At 36.7% G+C, this 25,549-nt stretch overlaps 1 protein-coding gene across 1 annotated transcript; it reads left to right on the top strand.

Moving 5' to 3' along the window:
• Positions 1-49: 49 nt before the first annotated feature.
• On the top strand, positions 50-17,535 carry LOC149829454 (putative prolyl 4-hydroxylase 10). Its single transcript, XM_090015541.1, has 8 exons — positions 50-416; positions 510-594; positions 1,332-1,429; positions 1,534-1,631; positions 15,946-16,075; positions 16,182-16,369; positions 16,626-16,715; positions 17,271-17,535. Exons 1-7 carry the CDS (start codon positions 184-186, stop codon positions 16,697-16,699), a joined length of 906 nt encoding a protein of 301 aa, XP_089871667.1. The 5' UTR covers positions 50-183; the 3' UTR covers positions 16,700-16,715; positions 17,271-17,535.
• The last annotated feature ends 8,014 nt before the right edge of the window (positions 17,536-25,549 follow it).

The following is a 25,549-nucleotide window of genomic DNA, read 5'->3' as shown; positions in this document are numbered from 1 at the left end:
TGAGTCGAAGTCTCTCTCTCTCTCTCTCTCTCTCTCTCTCTTCAGCTCTGTCAGATCGGAAGAAAGTAACGGCAGGAGGAAGAAGAGGAAGATCGTCGGAGGAGAAGGAGAAGGCATCACAAACAAGGAAGAAAGGAGAAATCTGTTTCTCGACGTGCGATCAATTCATCGTCAGCAATTTCGATGGCGAGAGGTGGGAAGCATCATCACTCCTCCAAGGTGGCTTCGTCATCGTTTCGGAGGTGGAATTCGAGCCTGCTGCTGCTCGCTTTCCTGTTGCTTTTCTCGGTGGTGTTGCTCGTCCTTCTCTCACGCGGGATCCTCTCCCTCCCCATCAACACAACCGCCCCTAAGACCGCCTACGACGTCTCCGACCTCTCCTCCCTCAAGTTCCAGACCGACCTCCACAACCGCCAGTACCATCTCTCTCTCTCTCTCTCTCTCTCTCTCTCTCTCTCTCTCTCTCTGCTTATTTATTTGTTGGTATCGCTTGGTTTTTTATTTGTCAGAGATAGCGAACCCGGGAATCAGCGGAGGCAGTGGACGGAGGTGTTATCGTGGGAGCCCAGAGCCTTCATCTATCACAATTTCCTGGTACCATGATAGTAACAAGCGTAGTAGTAGCTGTAACAGTAACACCAGCCACCACCACCTTGCATTTTTTCTGCTCAATTTGAATTTCAGTAAAATGTGGTTGCTTCTATTCTCAATTTGACCCAGTATTGATTTTTAGAATGTTGGCTGTTTTTGATGTTTTTGACGGGTGGTTGGTTCTCTGCAATGCGATCCGTGTTTTTTGCATTTCATTCTTTAGTTAACGCAGTAAGGAGTCCAATGATCTGGTTTTATGGAAAAAAGTTTCTCAATTTTTTACTTAATCTAGCTATGGATAGGTGACCTTTGATTAGGTTCACAACCTAATCCTCTGCACCACCAGCATTCCTTGAGGTCTTATATGTTGGTGAAAGTGATGTAATATCCATGGCTGGGTTAGTTTTTCAGGGAGGAACTGAAACTGAAACGAGGGAATTAACTGCACATGTTTACTGCTATTACAAAATTTGGGAGGGTGTGCGTGAGCTCAAAACTTTCAAATACATAACAAGGCAGACACACTTTTATTCTTAATCTACGCTCTGTATACAATTTTATGTAATTTACGTACAGTGACAGTTCCCTTAATCTCGATTAGGTCTATGATTTTTATTAGACCTTCCCATGTTCATCTCTACTCTCTACTAGGTGTATGAAGTTCAGATGGTTGTGACAATTGGCGGCAGTTGCTCGGTTAATTACTCATGGATTATGAATTTTATGCTTTTTCTTATCAGACAGAGGATGAGTGCAAGTACTTAATCGATCTGGCCAAACCTCACATGCGAAAGTCAACGGTCGTGGATGGCACAACTGGCAAAAGTCAAGACAGCAGGTTCCAAGCTTCTCAGATTATTTTTCTTTAGTTTTGGTTGAAACGAGATGTGCATTATATCTCATGAAGCTTTTTATTGTTGGTTTCTGCATCTCGGTTCTCAGAGTACGTACGAGCTCTGGCACATTCCTGCAGAGGGGGCAAGATAAGATTATTCGGAGCATTGAGAAGAGAATCGCAGATTTCACCTTTATACCTGTCGGTATGTTACTTAGACCCTTTTGGGTTAGGGTTGCCTTTTGATGCTGCTGGCTAGTTATTTTCTTTTTGCTTTTATCAGTGGTGCTATCTATATGGGATGCCAGTTATGGTACTCACTTATAAAGCTTCCAAGTTCAATTTTATGCATTATGTTATTTCAAGATATTGCTCAAAATCAGACATATTTTTTGTGTGTCAGCATTCAGTTTTCTTCATGTTGTTTGTCTTGATTTTCTATGCTTTCACTAACTTATGCTAGCGCAGATTTGCTTGATTCCTTTGTTGAATTCCAAGGATGAGCATGCTCTTCCTTCCTTCTTATCAAACTCTTTTTCATATAGCAATGGCTTGTGGAGGCTTGTTGTGTAGGATATGATATACCTGTATGTTATGCATTGTTGGTGGTGCTATTGAATTTGACCATTATTTTTCCATATAACTTATTAGACTCTAGACTATACATCAGTTGTCAATAAAATAAAATAGTTTTTGGTTATTCAAGAATTGAACTTTTGTTTAAAAACAATGATAAAGCACCATGCTTCACATCTCATTATATCAAGAAAAGGAAATGAACCAATCATATTTGAGTAAATTCTAATGAGGCTTCTAATGGATGTTTTGGGTACTGGTTTGAAGGCTGTACCAATGTAGAGCTTGTAGATAGTAGACATACTGAAATCAAAACACGTCCAGATCTAGAGGTGAACTTGGAGAAAAAAGTAATATTATAGAATAATTTCCCCTTTATAAGTGAACTTGAGTCTCAACCATGGAATGGCTAATTAACATGGAAAATAAAAAAATTACCTAAGCAACTTGATCCTATGCAACAGTAATTCCCAGAATTTCCCTTAGTGGTTTGGAAATTAACTATCATAAACTTCTTAATCTCATGCTTAAAAGGGGAAATTTGAACCATAGAGTGATGCATAATGGATGATAATACTAATACTGCTCATTATAACATTAGAGGTTTGAGATCCCAGAAAAGGAAATCCTTTAATCGCTTATCATATACACACATTCCTTTAAGAGTATAACATTGTTAAGTTTAGAGCATATGAAAATTTTACTAGAGCAAAATGTTATAGATAAATGTAAAAATTTGGTCATCACTTCATCCACAAAGCCTTGGACCAAGGTGGCTAAGGATGTTAGGAATGGTTTGCGGGCTTGGGCTTATACTTCATTGAATGTAGGAAAGATTCATATCGATTGGATGCTTAGCTGATCTAAGTGGGAATTTTGGAGCATTTAAGTTAATTTTAATTGTGGATACAAGTTTAATTTCAAGGATATAGAAATCATAATAAACCGCAAAAACTTAACTTCAAGCAGCCTAATCTTATTAGAACTCTAATTACTTACAAAACTTATTTAATCAAAATCTAATTTCTAAAACCATAATTAATTACTTACAAAACTAGTTTTAGAAGAATCTAATTACCAAAATCATAATTAATTACTTACAAAATTAACTTAATAAAAAATCTAATTGCTAAAACTATAATTAATCACTTAACCAATTTAAGAAGGCCTAATCATTAAAACTGAAATTAATCACTTACCTATTAGCGACAGTCGTAAGCATCGCAGGTGACCCTGACACCCTTGCTCCTTGGGCTCCTTTGTGTCCCTTCCTTCTTACCCCTAAGGGTATTTATAGAGGTGGAAAGTATTAGAGCATGAGGTTTGAGGTGGTCGGATCTAGATCTTGATCCAGATCCATATCACTCATGTCACTATTCACGACATTACTGTTCACGTCACTGTTCACAATGTTACTGTACACGCCTCTTAGTTCCCTATTGTATTTTATTATATATTGTGTTTCTAAAATACCCTTTATTAGTCTTCTTGTCTTTTGTGTTAATAAGGGTATTTTAGTGTAAAGTAAATATAAATAGTCGCAATGAGACACGATTTTTTCATATTGGGAATCGCGAGAGTTCAGCCAAAACCATTCTCTTATCTTCTTTCTCTTTGCAGGAACCTTAGAAAACCTAAATCTAACATGGTATCAAAGCCATGATCTGGAGTGGGGGCTAGAAAATCTTGGTGACCTTCAAGATTCAATCTTTCTTTCTCCAGATAACAATTGAGTCTTCTATTCTTTTCTCTCTTCCTCTCTTTTCTTTCCTTTTCTCTCAAATCTGCGTCTCTTCTCTTAGTTTTTTATTCTTAAATCATATATGCATATTTCTTGATTTCCTAATATCTCTTTATCTTTATTTTCTCGTTATTTCTTCCCCTTCAAATCAGATGTGCGTATTTCTTGACTCTTTCTTTTCTCCCTAAGATCTTGGATTTGAAATCTCTTTTATAAATTTGTCTCTTTTGTGTTTTGGGTCGCATCTTTCTGGCCGAACCAGATTTATCATATCTGAAAAATATTTCAGATTTGAAAAACAGATTGACGTCACCTAAGGCCAGCTATTCCTTTTTTGCGTCATTCAACAAAAAAAAGGGATTCTAAGTTGAGTGATTTCATTAAGATATTCTATTTGCAGCGGCATATCTGATTTACTGTTCATATTCCTTTCTGCAAAAAAAAGAGAGGACGTGATTGTTATTCTTGCCAATTACTCGTGCTAATTTTCTACATCTTGGTTATTGATTTATCTTATTTTCTTTAATTATTTGCTACCCTGTTTTGTTCCTTTTGCATTGATTCTTTATTCACCTGTTATGGATTCAAGTTCCTCTTCAGGATCCATCTCTGCTAACTTTTTTTGCCAATTAATTTTTGAAAAACTGAATAACTCCAACTACCTTGCCTGAAAAAGATAAATTATTCATTTTATTAGTAGTGAGGATCTCGTTGGTCACCTCGATGGATCAGTTGCTTCTTCATCTGAGTTTCTTATGCAAGAAGCTAAAGATGACAAAGGGGCTATAACTGCAATGAGGATCGTTAGGAATCTAGATTTTGTCAACTAGATGAAGAAGGATCAGGCCTTAGTGGCCTACTTCACTTCGACCCTATCTCAGGTAGTATTGGTGAGAATTTCAAATGATTGCACAACGATGACATTATAAAATACATTACAACAGACCTACTCACAAATTTCAGAGGCCAAGATCATTTATTTGAAAAGAGAAATTCAGATGTTGAAGGAGTCATCCATGTATATTATATAACATTTCAACAAGATCAAGTCTATTACAGATCAACTAGCGTTAATTGGATGTCAAGTGTCAAAGAAGGACAAAATTCAACAAGCTCTAGTTGGCTTGGGACTTGAATTTCATGTGTTGTCCACTACTTTACATTATACTGGGACCGCTTGTACTTTTGATGAAAAAACAAACTCCTCAATTATGAGATGTCATTGAAGGAAATGTCAGATACAAAAAAGATTGAAGCACATTCCCACGATGTGTTGTTTATGGGATCCTTTTCAGGCCGTGGACATGGAGGAAAATGTGGTAGAGGTAGAGGTTACAATCAGGGAGGTCGAAGAATTCTTCCTACTCCCAACATCCCTCTAGGAGGAAGAGGTGCATTCAATAATAACATTCCTACATGCTACATTTGCAAGAAGAAAGGACATGCAAAAGCAAAGTCTTGGTTCAAAGATTATCCGAGGTACAATCCTAAAGCTAAAGGCAAATATTTACTTAAAGATCAAGGGCAAAACAAGGGGAAAACTAATCCTCACAAGGCACTTTTGTTGGCTGCCCTTTCCAGACTTAGTTTCAAGTAAAACGATCAGGTTGTTTGGTACATTGATTCAGGAGCTGCTAGTCATGTCACAGATGATGCAAGTAAATTCTTCAAACTGATTCCTTATTCTAGTAAAAATAACATTGTTACTGAAAATGGTAGACTCCACCCTATTACACACTTCGGAGATATTGTGTATGACCTACAATTTTTTGAGAAAATTTTAAGTATTATGAAAATAAATTGTGAAAGGATAATGAATTTAAAAATGTAATTTTGTGGATTCAGAACTACTAGGATTCGGATCTGGGTTCAGTACCGAAAATATATGAAGCCCATTAGTATGGGAAATGGATCCAGTACTTGTATCTAGTTATTAGACAATATCCAAAATTTACAATGAAAGATATACAACAACAACTACGCCTTTATCCCAAAACAATTGGGGTCAACGATATAAACCAACAAAGAAAATCATTCTGGGTCTTCCACACGAATCCTTCTCCTCCAATCATTTATATCCAATGCCATGTCCTCGGTGAGGTTTAAAGCATTCATATCCTTTCCTATCATCTCCATCCAAGTCTTCCTAGGCTTACCCCGACCTCTTTTAACTAATATATTTTCCCATTTCTCCATCCTTCTAACTGGAGCATCATTAGGCCTTCGCCGAATATGTCCAAACCACCATAAACGATTCTCTCTCATCTTATTTTTAATGGGTGCAACGCCTACCTTCTTACGTATCTCCTCGTTCCGAATTTTATCTTTTATTGTATTTCCACACATCCATCTAAGCATACACATCTCAGCTACACTAATTTTTTGAATATGATGTCTCTTGGCAACCCAACATTCCGTACCATATAGTAAAGCGGTTCTAATAGTCGTCCTATAAAACTTTCCCTTCAACCACAATGGCATTCTACGATCGCACAATACTCCAGTTGCACTTTTCCATTTCATCCACCCAACCTTTATCCTATGATTTACATCTCCATCAATTTCTCCGTACTTTTGAATGATAGATCCCAAATATTTGAAACAATCATCCACCAGTATTCCTTGCTCACCAAGCTTCACTACACTCTCATCACTACTTCGTTGCTTACTAAACTGACATTCCATATATTCTGTCTTACTCTTACTCAACTTAAAACCTCTTGCTTCCAATGTTTGTCTCCATAATTCTAACTTAGCATTAACCTCAGCTCTAGACTCATCAATCAAAACAATATCATCAGCAAACAACATACACCACGACACATTTTCTTGAATTGATCTCGTGAGCTCATTCATCACTATAGCAAATAGGAAAGGGCTTAAAGCAGATTCTTGATGTAACCCAACTGTTATAGGAAAATTGGGTGTCACCCCTCCACAAGTGCGGACATTGGTTACTACTCCTTCATACATATCCTTAATTATACTAATGTACTTGAGAGAAACACCGTTCTTCATCATTGTCCACCAGAGAACGTCCCTAGGTACTCTATCATATGTCTTCTCCAAATCAATAAAAACCATATGCAAATCTTTGTTCCTCTTTCTATTTCTCTCAATAAGTTGTCTAAGAAGATGTATAGCTTCCATAGTTGATCTTCCAGGCATAAAACCAAATTGATTCTCCGATATCATGACAACCTTCCTCAACCTAGACTCAATCACCCTCTCCCTAAGTTTCATAGTTTGACTCATGAGTTTTATACCACGATAGTTTGTGCAATCTTGTATATCACCCTTATTCTTATATAGAGGCACCAAAGTACTCTTCCTTCACTCATTAGGTATCTTATTTGTCCGCCAAATCTTGTTAAAAAGATTTGTTAACTATTCTAAACCTTTCTCTCCCAAGCATTTTCAAGCCTCGATAGGTATACCATCTGGGCCAACTGTTCTTTTTTATTTCATTTTCTTCAAAGTCTCTGCAATTTCTTTCTTTTGAATCTTGCACATGAAGTCACGATTCATCTCATGAAAAGGAATGAACAAGTTTCCAAGATTCTGAGCATGACTTCCATTAAATAGCTTATCAAAATAATCTTTCCATCTCTCCTTAATCTCCTCATCTTTGACTAAAACCCTTTGTGTTTTATCTTTGATACATCTAATCATACTCAGATTCCTCGATTTCCTATCTCTCATCTTTGCAAGCCTATAAATATCCTTCTCACCCTCTTTGGTATCCAACTTGTCATAAACCTCCTTATATACCTTATCCCTCGCGTTTCGAACTACTTTTTTAGCTTCCTTCTTTGCTATCGTATACTTCTCCAAATTCTTATTATCACGACTCTTACTTAGATTTCTATAACAGTCTCTTTTAACCTTAATAGCTAATTTGACATCCTTGTTCCACCATGATGTATCCTTACCTAGCGGTGCACCGCCTTTAGACTCACCCAATACCTCCTTAGCCACCTTTCTCATGCCACCCGCTATCTTATTCCAAATTGATTTTGAATCATATACTTCTCCAAATTCTCATTACAATGAAAGATATAAAAGAAAAAAAATTTGTATAAGGGTTGAATTATGATAATTGGATCGGGATATCGAAAGGATCCAAATTGGATTTGGATCTCAATATCTGAAATCCACATTGGTTTCAGTAAGTGTATGGAGCGAGGTACATGAGAGTGGACCCAACATGGATCCAGACCTGAATGAGATAAAATAAGATGAAAGAAGTATTAGAATAAGATTTAATCCATGAGATGAATTTTATATGAAGTAATTACATAGTAAAGATATGATATGGATTTCATAAGGTAGGAAATAATTACATAGTATACACTTAGTAACATTATATATATAATGGACTAATAAAGTAAGAGGGAGATAATGACGTTAAAGAAGGGGGCATTCCCTTTAAGTGGACCCCACTTGAGAAAAAAAATATAGTAATAAGTAAATAGTAAGAGAGATAAAACACATTTTTTTTTGGGGTTACACTAAGTGTAAGAGGTGGGCTGAACCCACTCTCTCTTTTACGTAAATATGAGGGGGAGTTACACTAGTTAAGTGAGTTAGAAAAAAATATAATTAATATAGTAATAAAATTAATATAGCAAACTAATGAAATAGTGAAACACATTTTTGTAAGAGTGGCAAAAGTGGACTGAACCACTCACTCCCATTTACGTAAACGGGAAGGGAGGTTACAAAAGTAAAGAAGTGTAAAAAAAAAAAAAACGTGAATAAGGATGGTGGGCTGTGGGGGTTACATGAGCCAACAAGAATGGGCTGGAGTAACACCCCATTCACGCAAATGGAATAGAGGAGTTACAAAGAACATATAAAGAGAAAATTAGAAAAAAAAATAAAGAAAATAGAAGGGGCTGTTGGAGTTCTTGAAACTCCCACCCACTCCTTCACCATTAAGCATTGAGAGGGTGGTTACACTATGTGCTGTGTAACCTCCACTCTCCCCCATGCTATATAAACCCCTCATTAGGCCCTCAAAACTTCCATCTTCTCCTGCTTGTTCTCTAGATTTCTATAGTAAAATAAGAAGTGGAAGTGACGAGGGTTGCTGGCCGAATAGTGGTGGAAGTAGCCCGGTTTGCAATGAGTCCATCGTAAACCGTGAAGAGAAGAGTGATTCGAGGTAGGTACTCTGACCTTGTGTATGTGTATGATTGTAGGCTGTGCATATCGAATTTTGTTTATGGTATGAATTCCTGAAATTCGGTAATTTTTTTATTAGTCATGATGGTCATTTTTGCCATATTGTGTATTTCCAAAAACTTGCATTTTACTTGACCGGGTTATATTGAAATCTGTGGTTGTCAATTTTTCTATATCCTAAAATCTGGAATTTTATTTGAATTACCACTACACTGACTGATATAAAATATTCAGTGGTTATTGATTTTTTTTCAAGTAGTAAGTTGTTGTGAATTTCAGCTCACATTATTGACTGGAATTAAATGATTAATTGCGTAAATTCTTTGAGAATGATATGCTGTATCATTCTTTCAAGAAAAAAGCCTGTACTTAGAATTGGTTTATGTGTGTGTGCATAGACATTCTGTTGAAAGGAAATTACATATTGTCTGGACACGTATATGAATGCGAAAAGTGAAACATCTGATTTCTTGTTATTAGCATATTCGGTTTTTGAAATGACTTATTATAGTGTGGAAAGAAAAAAAAGAGACTTGTCACAACTTGGGTTAAGCGGCAAAAATTTAGAGTTTGATAAAGTCTGATTTGAATTCCAAATACCAGCTCGAAATCAGCGAGTTAAATTCGTGTATGTTAACAAAAAAAGAAAGAGATGTTATAACAAAATCAGTAATTTAGAACCTACAGGCCGTGCGTTTTTAGAAAAAAATATACATATGCCAAGATTTAAAGACTGCGATTTTTGTATTTTGTTAAAAAAAAAGAGTTCCAGGTGTAATTCATGTTGTGAATTTATTATAAAAAGCAACAATATTGATTTTGCTATATGTTTCGAGTATGTTGGCTTAGAAAAATGAAAACGGTTTATAAATGGATTTTGGATTTGATAAGTTTAGAAAATGGTGACAGTTTCTAAATGGATCTTGAATTATGTTTTGGTTCCATTGGTATGCCTAAATGATCTTGAAACGGCATATTCGCTTTATGTTGTGCTTTTTGATGAAAAATTTTAATATCTATGGAAATAGTATTTTGCTTTATGAAACAATACATTTTTTTTAATAAAGAAAAAAATATATGTATTCAAATAATATAAAGGTTTGACATCCAACTAGATGGTATTACTTAATAAATGCAAAGAAAGTCCGTATGTAATTTTGCGACACTTTAGTGAAATGTCTAAACTGACTCACAAAGGCAATAAGAAACGCCATAGCTGTTCTGAACCTCTGAAAAGAAATTTGTAATATGTATGCCCAAAGTGGTGGCCACTGACTGATTCAAAAGTTAAAAGAAAAGCATGTGTACTTGTGCCCTATGGAGGCCATTGTAAGTCTGAAAATTTTGTTTAAGTACGGATGTCATGAGAATTAATTAATTAAAAATATGAATGTTAATTCTCATGTTGCTTACAATGAGAGAGTAAGTGGTACATTTGGCTCCATGGGGTATTGTAAAGCATAGAGGGGTTACTTCTTTATCCACGGAGATAGGGGATAGCTATCACCTGTGCCGTGGGGGTAATAGTGAATAAGGCTTCAGCTAAAGAAAAGACTGGTATACCAGGTTGAGGGTGTCGGGGTTTCTCTCTCGATAAGTGTTGTCCTTCACCCATGGCCGAAAAGGATGTACATAACCAAGGTAATAAGACACAATTTGCTTAAATGTACCTCTTGGTTGTGTCTCCAATTCGGATTATGTCTGTGTCGTACCCACAGAAACTATTAACAAGTGGAACAAGTGTGTACTATGCATTATGGTAAAAGCATTACATGCATCATTTAAGAAAGAACACCTAAATAAAAGAATAATAAAACACTCATGTCATATATCTATACTTTGTTGCAGTGTTAGGTCATGTATAACATCCTTGATCATGCATACCTATCAGAGTATTTTCAGTGGTTTTATGATTTCCATAATGTCTGTTTGAAAATGATGTTTCTTGCATGCTTAATGTTGTATACATATACTTTGTTGTTGTATTCCTACTGGGGTGTTGTTTTGACCCCTACACAATTACAGGAACTTAATGAATCACTGGGGCAATGACGGGGAGCTGTGGCGGAGTCTGGGAGCCATTCCATTTCCCTTCTCTGAAAACTGGATTTTTGAATTATGGTCATTTTTTATTTGATTTTATGAACTTCTATATGCTACCATGCGAATTTTATAAAGAGATGTTTCTGCATTTATTAAAATCCAGTGCTAGTGTATTTGTCTGACGTAACTCGCCCAAGGTATTTGGATCCGATATGTTGAGAAATGTTTTCGCTGATGAAAAAAAAATTACTAAATTTTTTGGGTTCAAAATCTTGGGGTGTTACATATTGTAGTTCCTTTGTCTAAATCACATTTTGTCCAGTTGTCTGATGTATTGTGTTCCCCTAATATCAAAAAGAATATAGTCTATGTTTCTAACCTTGTTGATAATACCAATTCGTATATTGAATTTTCTCCATCTTCTGTGTATGTCAAGGATCTTCAAACGAGGAAGACGTTCGCTGAGAGAAAGATGTGGCAACATATACGTCTTTAAAAAAGATCCATGACTGCTCGAGCTACATTGGATAGTCACTCGAAGCTTGAGTCCTCTGTGTGTGTTTTCAGTATTTCAAAGTCTAGTCAGTCAAATGTTTGGCATGGTATGTTAGGTCATTGTGGTGGAGTTTTTCTTGAAAGACTAGTTTCAAATAAATTATTACCCAAATTTGTCTTGGGTGAAGAATCTTATGATAGTCTATGTCCTAGTTGTCAAGTTTGTAAGTCATGTTTTGCCATTTAATTTATATAATAAAAGAGCTTCGAGACCTTTTGGTATTATTCATTCTGATGTCTGGGGACCATCTCCACTTACTTTCTCTTTTGGTAGCATATATTATGTATAATTTATTGATGACTCGTTACTCTTGGTTATTTTTCTTAAAAGTATAAGTCTGATGTTTTTTGTGTGTTTAAAACCTTTTGGGCCTATGTTCGTACTCAATTTTCATCAAATATTATAAATATCCAGTGATGGTGGCGGTGAATATTCGTTAAAGGAATTCATTGATTTTTTACAGAATAATGGAATTGGTCGAAGAGTTTCATGTTCGCGGACACCTCAACAAAATGATATTGCTGAAAGAAAGCATTACTATATTGTAGAGAGTGCGATGTCCATGATTCATGAGGTAAAGTTCCCATAAAGTTATGGACCGAGGCATTTCATACAGCTGTATATGTCATAAACAGATTGCTTATGAAACTTTTGCAGAACAATTCTCCCTATTTTATGCTATACAAGAAGTACCCAAATTATAATGAGTTAAAGGCATTTGGATGTTTGTGTTATGTTCATGTGGACAACCAGTTGAGAAACAAATTTCAGGATAAAGCCATGTTTGTCATTTTGTTGGATATGCTGATGATTACAAAGGTTGCAGGTGCTATGATTCCAAGTCGGGCAGAATTAAAATATCTAGCAATGTTGTGTTTGATGAGTACAACTTTTCTAATGATCAGTGCAACCATTATGTTTTGCAGGACAAGAATAATATTGAAGTATATCATCCTTGGCTGGATAATAGCTTGTTTTCAGCCATTGAAAATAAGATAAAAGAGAATCGTTTACGGTGGTTTGGACATATTCGGCGAAGGCCTAATGATGCTCCAATTAGAAGGATGGAGAAATGGGAAAATATATTAGTTAAAAGAGGTCGGGGTAGGCCTAGGAAGACATGGATAGAGGTGATAGGAAAGGATATGAATGCTTTGAACCTTACCGAGGACATGGCATTTGATAGAAATGATTGGAGGAGAAGGATTCATGTGAAAGACCCATAATGATTTTCTTTGTTGGTTCATATCGCCGACCCCAATTGTTTTGGGATGAAGGCGTAGTTGTTGTTGTTGTTTGTAATGATAGGGTACAACAACTTGTTCTTTTTCCTAATCAAAGTCAAGATGTCTTAGAAGATCCACCAGCCGAATTGGATTGTGACACAAAAACCGATTCAGGCAATATAGAAATCACATCAAGAAGATTCAAAGAGGGATACGTTTATACAAGGCGTAATCGAAGCCAGCTTGCTTTGCAAGAACAACATTCGTCGGATCAAGAGAGACAACTTTAGTCAATAAGAAAATCAAGCAGGGTGAGACATCCGATTGAAAGATGAGTGAGTTACGAAAATTTCAGCATAGATTTTCAGTGCTTCCTTAATCAAATCAGCCGACAACAAGAACCTAAAACATTTCAGCATGCAGTGCAGTCAAATAGGTGGATAGAAGCTATGAATGAAGAAATGCAGGCCTTGCATGAATGCCAGACATTGGAGATAGTAAAAAGATTCTGCCTGATAAAAATGTAGTTAGTTCGAAATGGGTATATAAAATAAAATATAAACCCGATGAAACTATCGAGAGATATAAAGCTCGCTTAGTAGCAAAGGGATTCACTTAGGAGTATGGGTATGATTATGATGAGACTTTCAGTCCTGTTGTCAAAATAGGTACTATACGGATTATCCTTTCTCTAGTAGTTGATCATGGGTGGCAACTAAGTCAGTTGGATGCAAAGAATGTGTTCTTACATGGAGCAACCACCAGGGTATAATGAAAAAGATCCAAAAACTCATGTTTGCAGGTTAAAAAGAGCTATTTATAAACTGAAGCAAGCTTTAAGGTCTTGGTTTAAGAGTTTTTCAGTTGCAATTCAAGGTTATGGTTTTACTCGATCCCCATTAGATCATTTACTTTTCATTTACAAAGATAATCATTTTATCACTGTGTTACTAATTTATGTTGATGACATAATTGTTACTGACAGTTGTAGTGAACATATTGAAGAAGTGAAAAGGTTTTTGCACAAAAATTTTAAGATGCAAGATCTTGGTGTGTTACTGTGTTTTCTTGGGATAGAGGTAGATCGGCAAGTTGATTTCCTTATTTTAACTCAGCACAAATACACGATGGATCTCTTAAATAAAATGGGCATGAAAGATTGTAAACCCATTGCAACCCTAATTCCCATTCATCAGAGATTGGGTGCAAATGATGGAGAATTGTTTCATGACCCAACACAGTTCAGAAGCATAGTTGGATTCCCGCAATATCTCACTTTCATTCGTCCATATATTGTTTTTGCTATTAATCAAGTGTCACAATTCATGCATCAGCCTAGAACATTACATATGGAAGGTATGAAAAGAATTTTGAGGTATTTAAAGGGCACTGTTGGAGATGGCTTGCTCTACAAAAAATAGGGCACCACATGAAGATATATTAGTGGCTACGACTTATCCAGATGCCGATTAGGCAGGAGATCCTGATGAGAGAAGGTATGTTTCTCGATATTGTGTTTTCCTTGGAAGAAATTTTGTCTCGTGGAGTAGTAAGAAACAAAAGGTTATTGTGATGTCTAGTATAGAGGATGATTATTGTTTCATGGTTGCAGTTACAACTGAGATGACATGGATTAGACACGTTGTATGATTTGGGAGAAGTCATCCCCAAGTCACTCTTGTTATGTTATAATCAAGGAGCTAACAAGATTTTAGTAAATCCCATTCAACATGGAAAGACAAAACATATCAAAATTGATCAACATTTTATTCATCAGAAAGTGAAGAATCAGGAGATTGAGACCAGCTATGTTCGAATTGAAGACCAAGTGGCTTACTTGTTCACTAAAGGCCTCACAAAGAACAGGTTTTGGTATTTAAGAAGCAAGTTGTCTATGGTTGTTAACCATGTACAACTTGAGGGAGGCTATTAGAGTGTGAGGTGGTTGGATCTGGATCTTGATCCATATCCATATCACTCATGTCACTGTTCATAACGTTATTGTTCACGTATCCTAGTTCTCTATTGTATTTTATTATATATTGTGTTCCTAAAATACACTTTATTAGTCTTCTTGTATTTTGTGTTAATAAGGGTGTTTTAGTAAAGATGTATTTTAGTGTAAAGTGAATATAAATAGTTACAATGAGGCATGATTTTCCCATATTGGGAATCGTGAGACTTTAGCCCAAACCTTTCTCTTATCTTCTTTCTCTCCGCAGGAACCTCAAAAAACCTAAATCTAACAGTAAGGCGGCAGGGGGGGAGAGAGGGTAGGTGGGTCGGTTGGAACAGGGATGAAATGACTATTTCACCCTTAGCCTGCATTCTTATTTACATATAAGCCAATGGCCTCCTTTCTTATTTACATATAATATCATTTAAGTAAATAGCCTCATTTATATTTATTTTATTTTTATTCTCCATTTAAGGAAATTAGTATATATTATTTCCTAAAATACTCTTGGAAAATGTGAAGATTAATAACTTGCTTTTCCACTCTTGTACATCGACTTTTATACTGCCCTAGATCCTTCTTGTTATGAATGAGAAACCTCCTGTCGGTCTTCTTTGTCAAACTTGGCACCAAAACAAAAATCATACCTGCACTATGTCCTCAATGCAATCTCGTTTGAGTATCTGTCCTTGTAATAGTAGGAACCAAAAAGAAGGCTTTCTAAGAATATATATCAACAATCTTACTAAATCTTTTGTTGTGCGGCTTGCAGACATGTTTGTACAGCAGGTGACACTTGTTATGGATATCATTAAATTAGGCCCATAAGTTCATGTACTTTATGACTTTCCTTGGCCCCGTAGTTAGCATGGCTAGATCAAAATCAACAGAATAATCTTGCTCTCATTAGAAATGCTGGACATGCACGAAAGGGGCAAACTCAATCAGATACAACCACAACCTGTGCTGTTTCTGCATGTGGATGGGGATGATTCTCCCCCCAGCAGAGAGCAGCTAGGGTAGCCAGCATATAGCAAATGCAGCCTTCCCATGAGCTAGTAATTTTTTTTAATCTTCAGTGTGGGTTTATCACTTTGATGATTAACCATGAAGGCAGTTTGGCTTGACTTGTTGTATTGGAAGCACAAATTTTCTTCCATTTGACTAGTTGTTTCATTTGTTCTCCTTTTTGCCTATTCCTTGAATAATTAGTGTGAAGTTTTTCATTCTTAGAGCAAGGAGAGGGGCTTCAAGTTCTTCATTATGAGGTTGGACAAAAATATGAACCTCACTTTGACTACTTCCTTGATGAATTCAACACCCAAAATGGCGGTCAAAGGATTGCAACTGTTCTTATGTACCTGTATGAGATCAACCACTGATTTTCATCTAATTTAAAGATGTTGGTTTTGTTGGACTTGGTATAATTATGTAAGATGCTGTACTAATCTCATTTTTCCCTATTACAGTACTGATGTTGAAGAAGGTGGAGAGACAGTGTTCCCATCAGTCAAAGTGAATAGCAGCTCCGTTCCTTACTGGAATGAGTTGTCGGAATGTGGCAAAACTGGACTTTCAGTTAGGCCCAAAAAGGGAGATGCATTGCTTTTCTGGAGCATGAGGCCTGATGCTACACTTGATTCAATGAGTTTGCATGGTCAGTTGGTTTCACATCTTAATGTGGTTCCATAGATATTTTATTTCATCCTTTGACACGTCATAGTCCTTGAAGAACTTCACAATTCCTTAAGTGGCAAATTTGTAATTTTTATCAATTGAAGTTTTAATTCATCAAGTGGCTAGAGGAATTTTCATTGGCTATGATTATCTGATTGTGACATTTTGTCATTTAAAACTATGCCTGCATTTGATGTGACTTGGTGTTAACTTGCAAATCTAATTGTTCTTGTCAGGGGGTTGCCCTGTGATTAAAGGAAACAAATGGTCATCAACAAAATGGATGCGTATTAACGAGTATAAGGTGTAATTTACAATGATTTAAGGTAATCTCCATCCCATATGACCTGTATGCAGATCAGGATTATGATTGTTTTGGGTGGCCATCTCCATCCCATATGACCTTGAAAAATTGCTTATACAAGTAAGAATAAATGGAGCATGAAAAAAATAAGAATAGATGCATGACATAATCTGGCCTTCTTTTTCTTGTTCTTGATTAGATGGCCTAAATAGTAATTCATTGAATATCTGTCTTCATTTTCTGCCCTAAACATAAATGAAGATGGTGGTGGTGTTGGCCATAGCATATTTTAGTTACTCTTTTGCACATTTCATATGATGATTAAATTGTATGGAAGTCTTCTTTTAAGAAGGATGAAACTTGAAAGCGTGTTATACCATAACATGGAGTACATTTTAATATTTCTAATTGCTCCAAGAAAGGCAATGCCTCCAGACACAATCTTTGATTTTGATTACTTTTATCTTTATAAGTTGACAAATTAATTCAGTATTAGAAATTGCAACTCAATGAATGATTTTTAATTAGGGTGAAAGTATAGAAGAGGAAAGTCCTGATGTACCGTACTCTTTTGTAGGCAAAGAAAGGAAGCAAAATTCATTTGGGTAGAAGAGTGGAAAAGATTATGAAACTTGCAGAGGTTCAATACAAGGGTCACCGAGTGAAAGAGGATCAAAGGGAGAGGAAGTTGCTATTACTGGTAGAGGTAAAGGTGGAACTCAAGCCATGCAGCAAGATCTGATCACGGAGATGCTTGCCTAAACGTGTAATGAGTGACAAAACATTAAACCTGACACTCTTGAGAACTCTCTAAAATATTTGAAAATTCAGTTCTAGGAAAACATGCTCCCAAGATAGGTCCAATCACCATCTTACAGATAATTTATCTGAAATTGTTTCCCTTTGATCTCATGAAGCAAAAGGCCACCTTGTGAGGAGAAAACTTCCACTGTTATCTTCATAATTTCAGGTAGTGCTATAATAGTACTTGGATATCAAATATTGTGTTATAGAAAGGATTTAACTGGAAGATGGAAGTCAAGGTTGTTCTCTATTTAAAGTTGAGAAGTAGAGAATGACTTCTGTGAGTGATTCTCGTCCCCCCTCCTCAAGTGTGGAGCACCATGATGCTTCACACAGCCCTGGTCCCCCAGGTGGTCCGCCTAGGTTTGCTACTCAGAGAAAATCATGGGTGAATGTTTGTTGGAGGATTTTCTTCGATGCCATGTTCAGAGATGTCTCTGTCTAATGAAAGTGTTAAACAAAGGATAGTGGTTCCCCCTGACTGCTACGAGTTGATGTTATTGCCTTTTTGTTGGACTTTACATGCTGGTTTTGCAAGTCATCATGGACAGCAACCGGAATACAATTATGCTGTAGCCCAAGCTTTGTGGTGGTTCATTCCTAATGTTCAATTCTCGTCAATGAAGAAAGGTCTGTTTATGATCCATGTTACCAACAACGAAAACATGCTAAGGATCGTTCACGGTGGTCCATGGCAGGGTTACCGAAAATGCTACTAGCCCGAAATGTTAAGAATACTCACTGTTTGTATATGGATCTAGATCAATAATGTAACACGTCACACACATATAAATATAAGAAAATATGTCGGATCTATTAAGACGTCTTCCTTTCTAATCCACAGGTCTTCTCTCTTTTGCTTTCCTTGTTTTCTTCCTTTGCTGTCTCTTTATTGTGCAACAACAGATCTTGAGAGGATTTTCACATGGTAATGCTTCGAAAGCATGAAACGCGGTGAACAACTCCCATAATCTAAATATATGCAGCAAATAGTGTCAATACACAACATCTCCTTTACATGTCACACTCCTTTTCTATGAAAAGAGATAGAGAATTTATCATAAGAATTGGGACTATCATTGAATATTAGAACATTTGCAGCTTAACACGCATAAGCGAATATGCAACTAAATAGGCATTTGAGCATTAAAGCTTTGCAACTAATCTTCCGAATGTACGGCTTATCATGCATTTAAAACCGTATTACATATGCATCCTAACAGGCAACTAACTTGACATTTGGAAATATGGATGCATGCAACTTCATATGAAATCGAAGATCATCATAATAGGTGAATAGATCATGGCCTATAGTGGATGTGAACTGATCTGAATCCCGTAATACAAATCTAAGAGTGAAGTGACTCATCTGTACCACAATCTCCGGCAAATATGCTAATTGCTGAATAAAACATGAAAGACACAGCATTTCAGGCGCAGTTTTAGAAGATTCAGAAGTAGCATCAAACTTATTATGTTTACCAAACAACAATAGAAATATTCCGTTAATCAATTAATAAAGCACACAATGCTAAGACATAGTTTACTTATATATTTTTCCACATGAAATCAGGTGCCCAAAACAGAATCAAGACATACACAACTTTGTAGATGATATAGAATCTAATGCAGGAATCTAGAAAAACAAATCTGATCAAGACAATAAATATGATCAAGGAAATAAAATTGGATCAAGAAAACCCATTAATGAGATTATGTTTGTCTACATGAAACAGACACATTTGGCTGTCCAGATGTAACATAAGGACATTATTTAATGTTTGAATGAAACAGGCTCTAGAGATATTCCAAGAGGTGTTTAACAGAAATATTGTTAAAACTGACTCCACTTAGGACTGACAAGAATCAAACATGTTAGCTATTTCTCAATGAAACAGATGAAGATTAAGCTAATTAGAAAATCCATACCAACATGCTATGGTTACCAATAAAATCAGAACACAGACTCAAATGTGCATAACAGGGGATCACCTACACATGCAACCTACTATTTAAATAATATAGATATAATAGGTCGGCTGACCCCAAAACAAAAGAAAACTGCCTGGGTTTGAGATTTTCGAATAGATGAAATCGTAGGGTCCGTAACGACTTATAATCATACCAAGTACATACAACAATAAGACAAAAATGATCACATGTTTATTTAAAGATATGTGATTTCCAATATGTAAATATAAAAAACAAATATGAAGATGATTCAGAAAATATCAGATCTTATTTGAACAACAGTCTTATAAAAACCAGCTTTGAAAAGATCGAAAAAGAAACCCCAAATCATGGTTAGGGTTTTCAATACCAAGATCAAGAAATAGAGTACTAACATGACATGTTGTGTTTATCAAATGGGATTAGATACATACAATTATCAGTTAAGAAGATTTACATGCTTACGCACAGTTTCTAAAAAAAACAAGAATCGGATGCAAGATCAGCACCAGAATTTGACAAGAAAAAATCCCTCTCCCAACCGAGGTGAACATATATTGTCGAATTAGGGTTTTATCAAGAAAACCCCCCAAATCAATTTGATTTGGGGATTCTTGGTTTAGCAAGATTTCCCCTCCTTTTCTCCAAATTCATCGTTACCCTTACCAGAAACCCCAAAATAGGGAACCCCCAAAATCGATCTTCACTCCTACAAGAAACCCCAACCCACAACGTGGGTTCTTCGGCAAGCCAGAACACAGTCAAACGCCGTGGTTCCCTTCCATTGGAAAACCCTAATCACACACTGGTTTCATTCAATACCGACAGGAAAAAGATACAGGATCCTACCAGTTTTTTGGCGATTGAAGAAGGAGATGGCTGACGCCTGAAGCTGCACAAAGAGGGTCGCCTGCGACAGAATCCGCAGGCATTGACGGCAGAGGTTGGCCGGCGTTGTCGATGTTGATGGCTTTCAGCAGGTGAACGGGATCATCGACGACGAGGAGAATGGGCTCCAACGAGGTGGGAGGGAAGAGTCGAGAGGGAAGCGAGAGAGGTGGGTTAGGCGAGGTCCTCTCCTCCCATTTATCGAACCGAACCCCAGCAAGAATCTTGCAGTAACCCTCCTTGTTCTCTTTCTTGTTTTAATTTCACAAGAATCATGCCAGGCACGATTCTTATATATAGTGTTTATAAATAGCGAACCGGGTCCAGGTACGGGTCCCGCGACCCGCGGTGCCGTTGTACCAAATCCACTCTAACGTGGATCCGAGTCCAAAAAAAGTGGATCGATGGATCCATAGTATGATTTATTTGGGTCCAGTCCCAATTACTCAATGTTTTTTAATTATATTCTTTTGGATCCGGGTAACGGATCTTAAAGCCAAAATGCATAAAATTGCTCAAAATTTTGGGTTGTTATAGCAAAAGGCCACTATTATCAGAAAATCACCATTCTAGACGACCAACGTCAGAGAATTTTCACTCTAATACACTATCCGGATAATCACCACTCTGATATCATAAATACAGAGCCACTGCTCGAATGACATCGTTAGAAGATCACCACCCTAACTACATTGTTGAAGAATCACTACTCCAGCCACTTCATTAGGGTGTCACCACCTTAAAAACATTGTTAGGGAATCACCACCCTAATGGCATTACTGAAGAATCACCACTTCTATCACTTTATTAGATAATCACCACCCTAATGACATCGTTAGAGAATCAACACCTTAACGACATTGCTGAAAAATTACCACTCCAGTCACTTCATTAGAGAATCATCACCCTAACGGTATTGTTGAAGAATCACCATCCTAATGACATTGTTAGAGAATCACTACCCTAACGACATTGTTGGCATCATCAGGAATCACCACTCGAGCCAACCTTTCTTAGCACACCACGATCCCTTACGATTGTAGCTGGGAACAAGAACTCCCACAACGTTTTCTAAAAAATAATACCATGAAGTTTCAGTATTATGTTGCCTCCGTCCACAACCCTCCTAGGTGTCGACTACCACCAGGGGCAACTCATAAGCAATTTGCTAGGCACGAAAACTTTTATGTATGTTCTCATCACCAAGAAAATTTGGGGATCTACAGTTTCCTTTAACGGGAAATTCAAAGGTTCAACGGACACAGACAAGGCTCTAGCAATCTGTCTAAAAGGTCTAGATCAGGAAGTAGAACTCTCACAGAAGTTGACATGGGACTAGCTTGGGAAGCTACGTCCTCAAGCGCATTCGCATTTCCCTTTCAGAAATTCACACCAACTTTAACTGGCACTCATCTTCTATGTGTCCTCTCATGGGCCACATGATGTAAATTGTCGTTCATTTATTGCATTATAATAGCCTGTTGGCTTACCACCTCAGTCAGATTATGTAGCGTCTCCATAATATCGTTGCAACGGTTTGCCCAAGCTATATGTTTGGGCAATAAAATGGTTGTTACAACCTTAGTTATAAATCCATGAAAATATAGTATATAATTCTATGTTTTTGTCTCTACATTACGAAAACAATATTTTTACATACTTACAAAGCCAACGCGGTCGGTGGAAGAGCAAATATCTCATATTTTCAGTCCTGCTCTGATACCAAAGTTGTAACACCCCAACAATTTGGACATAAATTTTTGGATACTTTTTTTTTAAATAGCAGAAGTGACAAGTCCAAGTGTCGGGTGAATTATAGGTAAGACAGAGAGGCACTAAAATCATTCCATTTATTAATTTAAAGTATTAACTACATCTCATAAATGAAAATAGTAATCCAACTAATCAGAGTCTAAACAGGAAACACTGAAAAACTAAGATCTCTTGACTACTTCCAAATGTGACACCACGATGCTCTGTTTACTCGCTACCTGAAAAAGATTTAAAGCAGAAGGGTCAGACTCCCCTGTCTGCGTAAGAAGTATTATATTCATATATTGTGCTCAGTGGCCGGTATACAAATATGTGCAACATTTTAAATTCTGAACTATCATGTAATTATGGAAATTTTACTGAAATAGGCATGCTTTCTATAATGTTATGAAATAAGAAAACAATGCTATATCTAAGTTCATTCACACAGGTATGATCTTGTTTCTATCATTGCTATAGTTTCATGCTATTATTTACAATATTTACTCAGAGGCTATTACTAGAAACAATTCAACACTTTTTATGTTTGTCTTTCACTTATCCAGTGGGTACGCACATGCATTCGACATTGTATCAAAACAAAACCATACGGGAGTCTGTTATTTAGTAACCCGTATGACTAGCCACACGGATATCCAAAGGGGACGGTCCATGATCGAGAAAGAACTCCTTAGTGGCTAGAACTAGAATTAGGATGCACCCTGAACACTTATGCAGAAGACTTGGATCTACCACCTAGGACGCATCGATAGTCCTGGCTCACCCTTAACTCTGTAGACTGGAGACCAGGTGAGACCCCTAGTTCTCATAAAAACGTAATTGTCTCATGGATCTTGTATCATCTACCCTCTCCAAGGTAGACCATGGGTCTGATAACATACACTGTCTTTCAGGTGTACCCAGAGCCTTGGAAAACTGATAACATATACCGTTATCAGATATACCTAGCATCCCAGAAAATCGGTAACATATACCATCTTTCAGGTATACCCAGATTCCCGCAAATCTTATGATTTTACTTACATTTTTATGTTTCATTTATTGTCTTGTGCGAGCCATCGCACCACGGGGATTTCCAAAATCCTGAACCCACCACTGGGTTCAAACACACTGTATGCATCTTATCACTTGAGTGACATAAGCACTGCCAAGATATGCAAATTTCTCATGATTCAGCTCATCTCAGAGCCCACATTCAAACATTTATCTTTTGAGCTATGGCGTACGTTTTTGTACCCATGAACAATGCATACTCGCGGCAAGCTTTGTTTATCTTGAATGTGCACACATTTTTTTCTTTGTGTGCACTCTTATTGAGGTCACATGGACTTTAAACACCGTGTGGGGCTGCCCTAAGCATGCCCACACCATGGCCGTGTGGCAACCACCACCAAGTGATACCATCAACGAGACATGCTAACCGACACTAGCATTCATTGAGGGGTCCACCTGCCATTTATGTGAACAGGCCCTACAAGTATTTGCAAAAAAGATTCTTTCTTTCCCGACCTTGTTGCAAACAAGAGACCATATGAAGAAAAGGTACTCCATTGGCAATGTCCATGAAGTACTATTTATTTATAAATATAAAAAAAACACCTCGTTCCTAACATTCTAAAGTTATATCACATGGATATGGTGAAAGGATACAAAACAGTAAGCAAGAAGAGGATGAATACTCAACAGAGAAAATGAGCAGGACACTCTAGAGAAGCCTCTTTTTTTTATTGGCCTCGAGAGAAGCTTCATTGCACACTAATTGAGAGATTACAAGATTATAAGGGGGTCAACCCCTCTAAGTCACTACATGACAAGCTGACTCTACAACAACCTAAGGCAAAAATAATAGAATACCCCTGTAAATAATTATATGTACAAGATAGTAAAGAGGTACCATAAAAAGAGTAAAACACATATATTATACTACAATTCTCAATACAAAAAGGATACAAGGACATGGGAATTTTAAAAAAAATAAGGCATCAAGATGCAATCATTAGACAATTAGGATACATAATATGCATTTCCAAATATGAGCACGTAAGATTCCATAACTCTAAATTGCAATCTAGACTGCCAAGTTAAGGCATGATGACTAAGAAAAAAAAGATGAAACCATAGGCATCATACTTATATTTGACCCTGTCCATTAAGCATTATGGCACACCTGATGCGTGAATCAGCAAGGACCACCTCGCAGGGCTAAATACTCATGGGTGGCCAGTAGCTAACTGGTACTATGAGAGAAAGATGAAAAGAACGACCATGACAGAGCATGTGACAGGTTCATGCTGATAATCAATGGATACAAGTCCGTGTTTACAGAACATAAATCATAAGAATTAAAGAAGAAAAGGGAAAGAAAAGAAGAAGAAAACATGCTATGTGCTTGGTATTTCCATCCTTACCCACTATATATTGTACAACAAACTAAGGTCCTTCTTTCCATCTCCAGTTTCAAAAAAAAAATGAATTTCATCCATTGCAGTTCCACTAAACAATTTATCATTTCGTAACATAAATTTTTTTCTAGCAGCTTCAGTGTACATAGAAACCAAATTAATTTTTTTTTGTGGCAGTTATCCTTTGAATTTACATTCAGTGTAAGTGCTGAAGAAGTAGAGGATAAGGTGCACTCCCAAACTATATGAAAGTCCATTATCACGAGTAATTTTATTAGATCTTTCACAAATTGTCAAGAATTATTTAATTGGATTGAAGCTTATAGAAGTCATTCCCCAACCAAAAAGGTGTAATTAAACCATGGTCATCATTTTGATCTCACAATGATGGTAAAAAAAAACATCATGTATCTAACTTTACTTAAGATAAAAATGCAGCTGTTAGTAAAAATATTCCTTTAATTTGTTTTTTTTATTTAAAATGTTCCTATTGTGATAAAATGGAGGTCAATAATGGCTTGAAAATTTGAAATGAATTCCAATAGAAAGACAAACCACACAAATGGCATTCTGATGGCATGGATTTCAAGATGAATGAAACTAAATCCTATAAATGAATAGAACCATCCCGCCTTGATTAGCAGCCACAAAGGGGGGAAAAGGAAAAGTGAAACTGTAATGCAAGAAAAGAGAGCCAAAAACTAAGTTTAAAAAAATAATAGAAAAAAATAGAAAGGGAAACTAGAAAAACATTCAGCAACTGCATCACCCACACAGATACACACATGCATGCACCATACTAGTACCGCAGGGCACTAATCACACACACAAATAAAATACCCCTTACTTTTTTGAAGCTTCAACTGACGATAATGGTGTTTCTTTTGTTTTCACGTTGAAGCACACTTCTTCACGAAGGAGAAGACCCTCACGGTCCAACCATGGAGGTCGAGCACGATGGGAGAGAGAGAGAGAGAGAGAGAAGGTCTAGAGTGGGGTTTAGAAAATCGTGTTTCACGATTTCTAAAACCCCCTTTTT

Source organism: Nuphar pumila, chromosome 8, assembly GCF_984573655.1.
Source record: "Nuphar pumila chromosome 8, dmNupPumi1.hap1.1, whole genome shotgun sequence".
Taxonomy (NCBI): domain Eukaryota; kingdom Viridiplantae; phylum Streptophyta; class Magnoliopsida; order Nymphaeales; family Nymphaeaceae; genus Nuphar; species Nuphar pumila.
The sequence above is the reverse complement of the archived record's forward strand: the minus strand, read 5'-3'. Positions and strand labels throughout refer to the sequence as shown.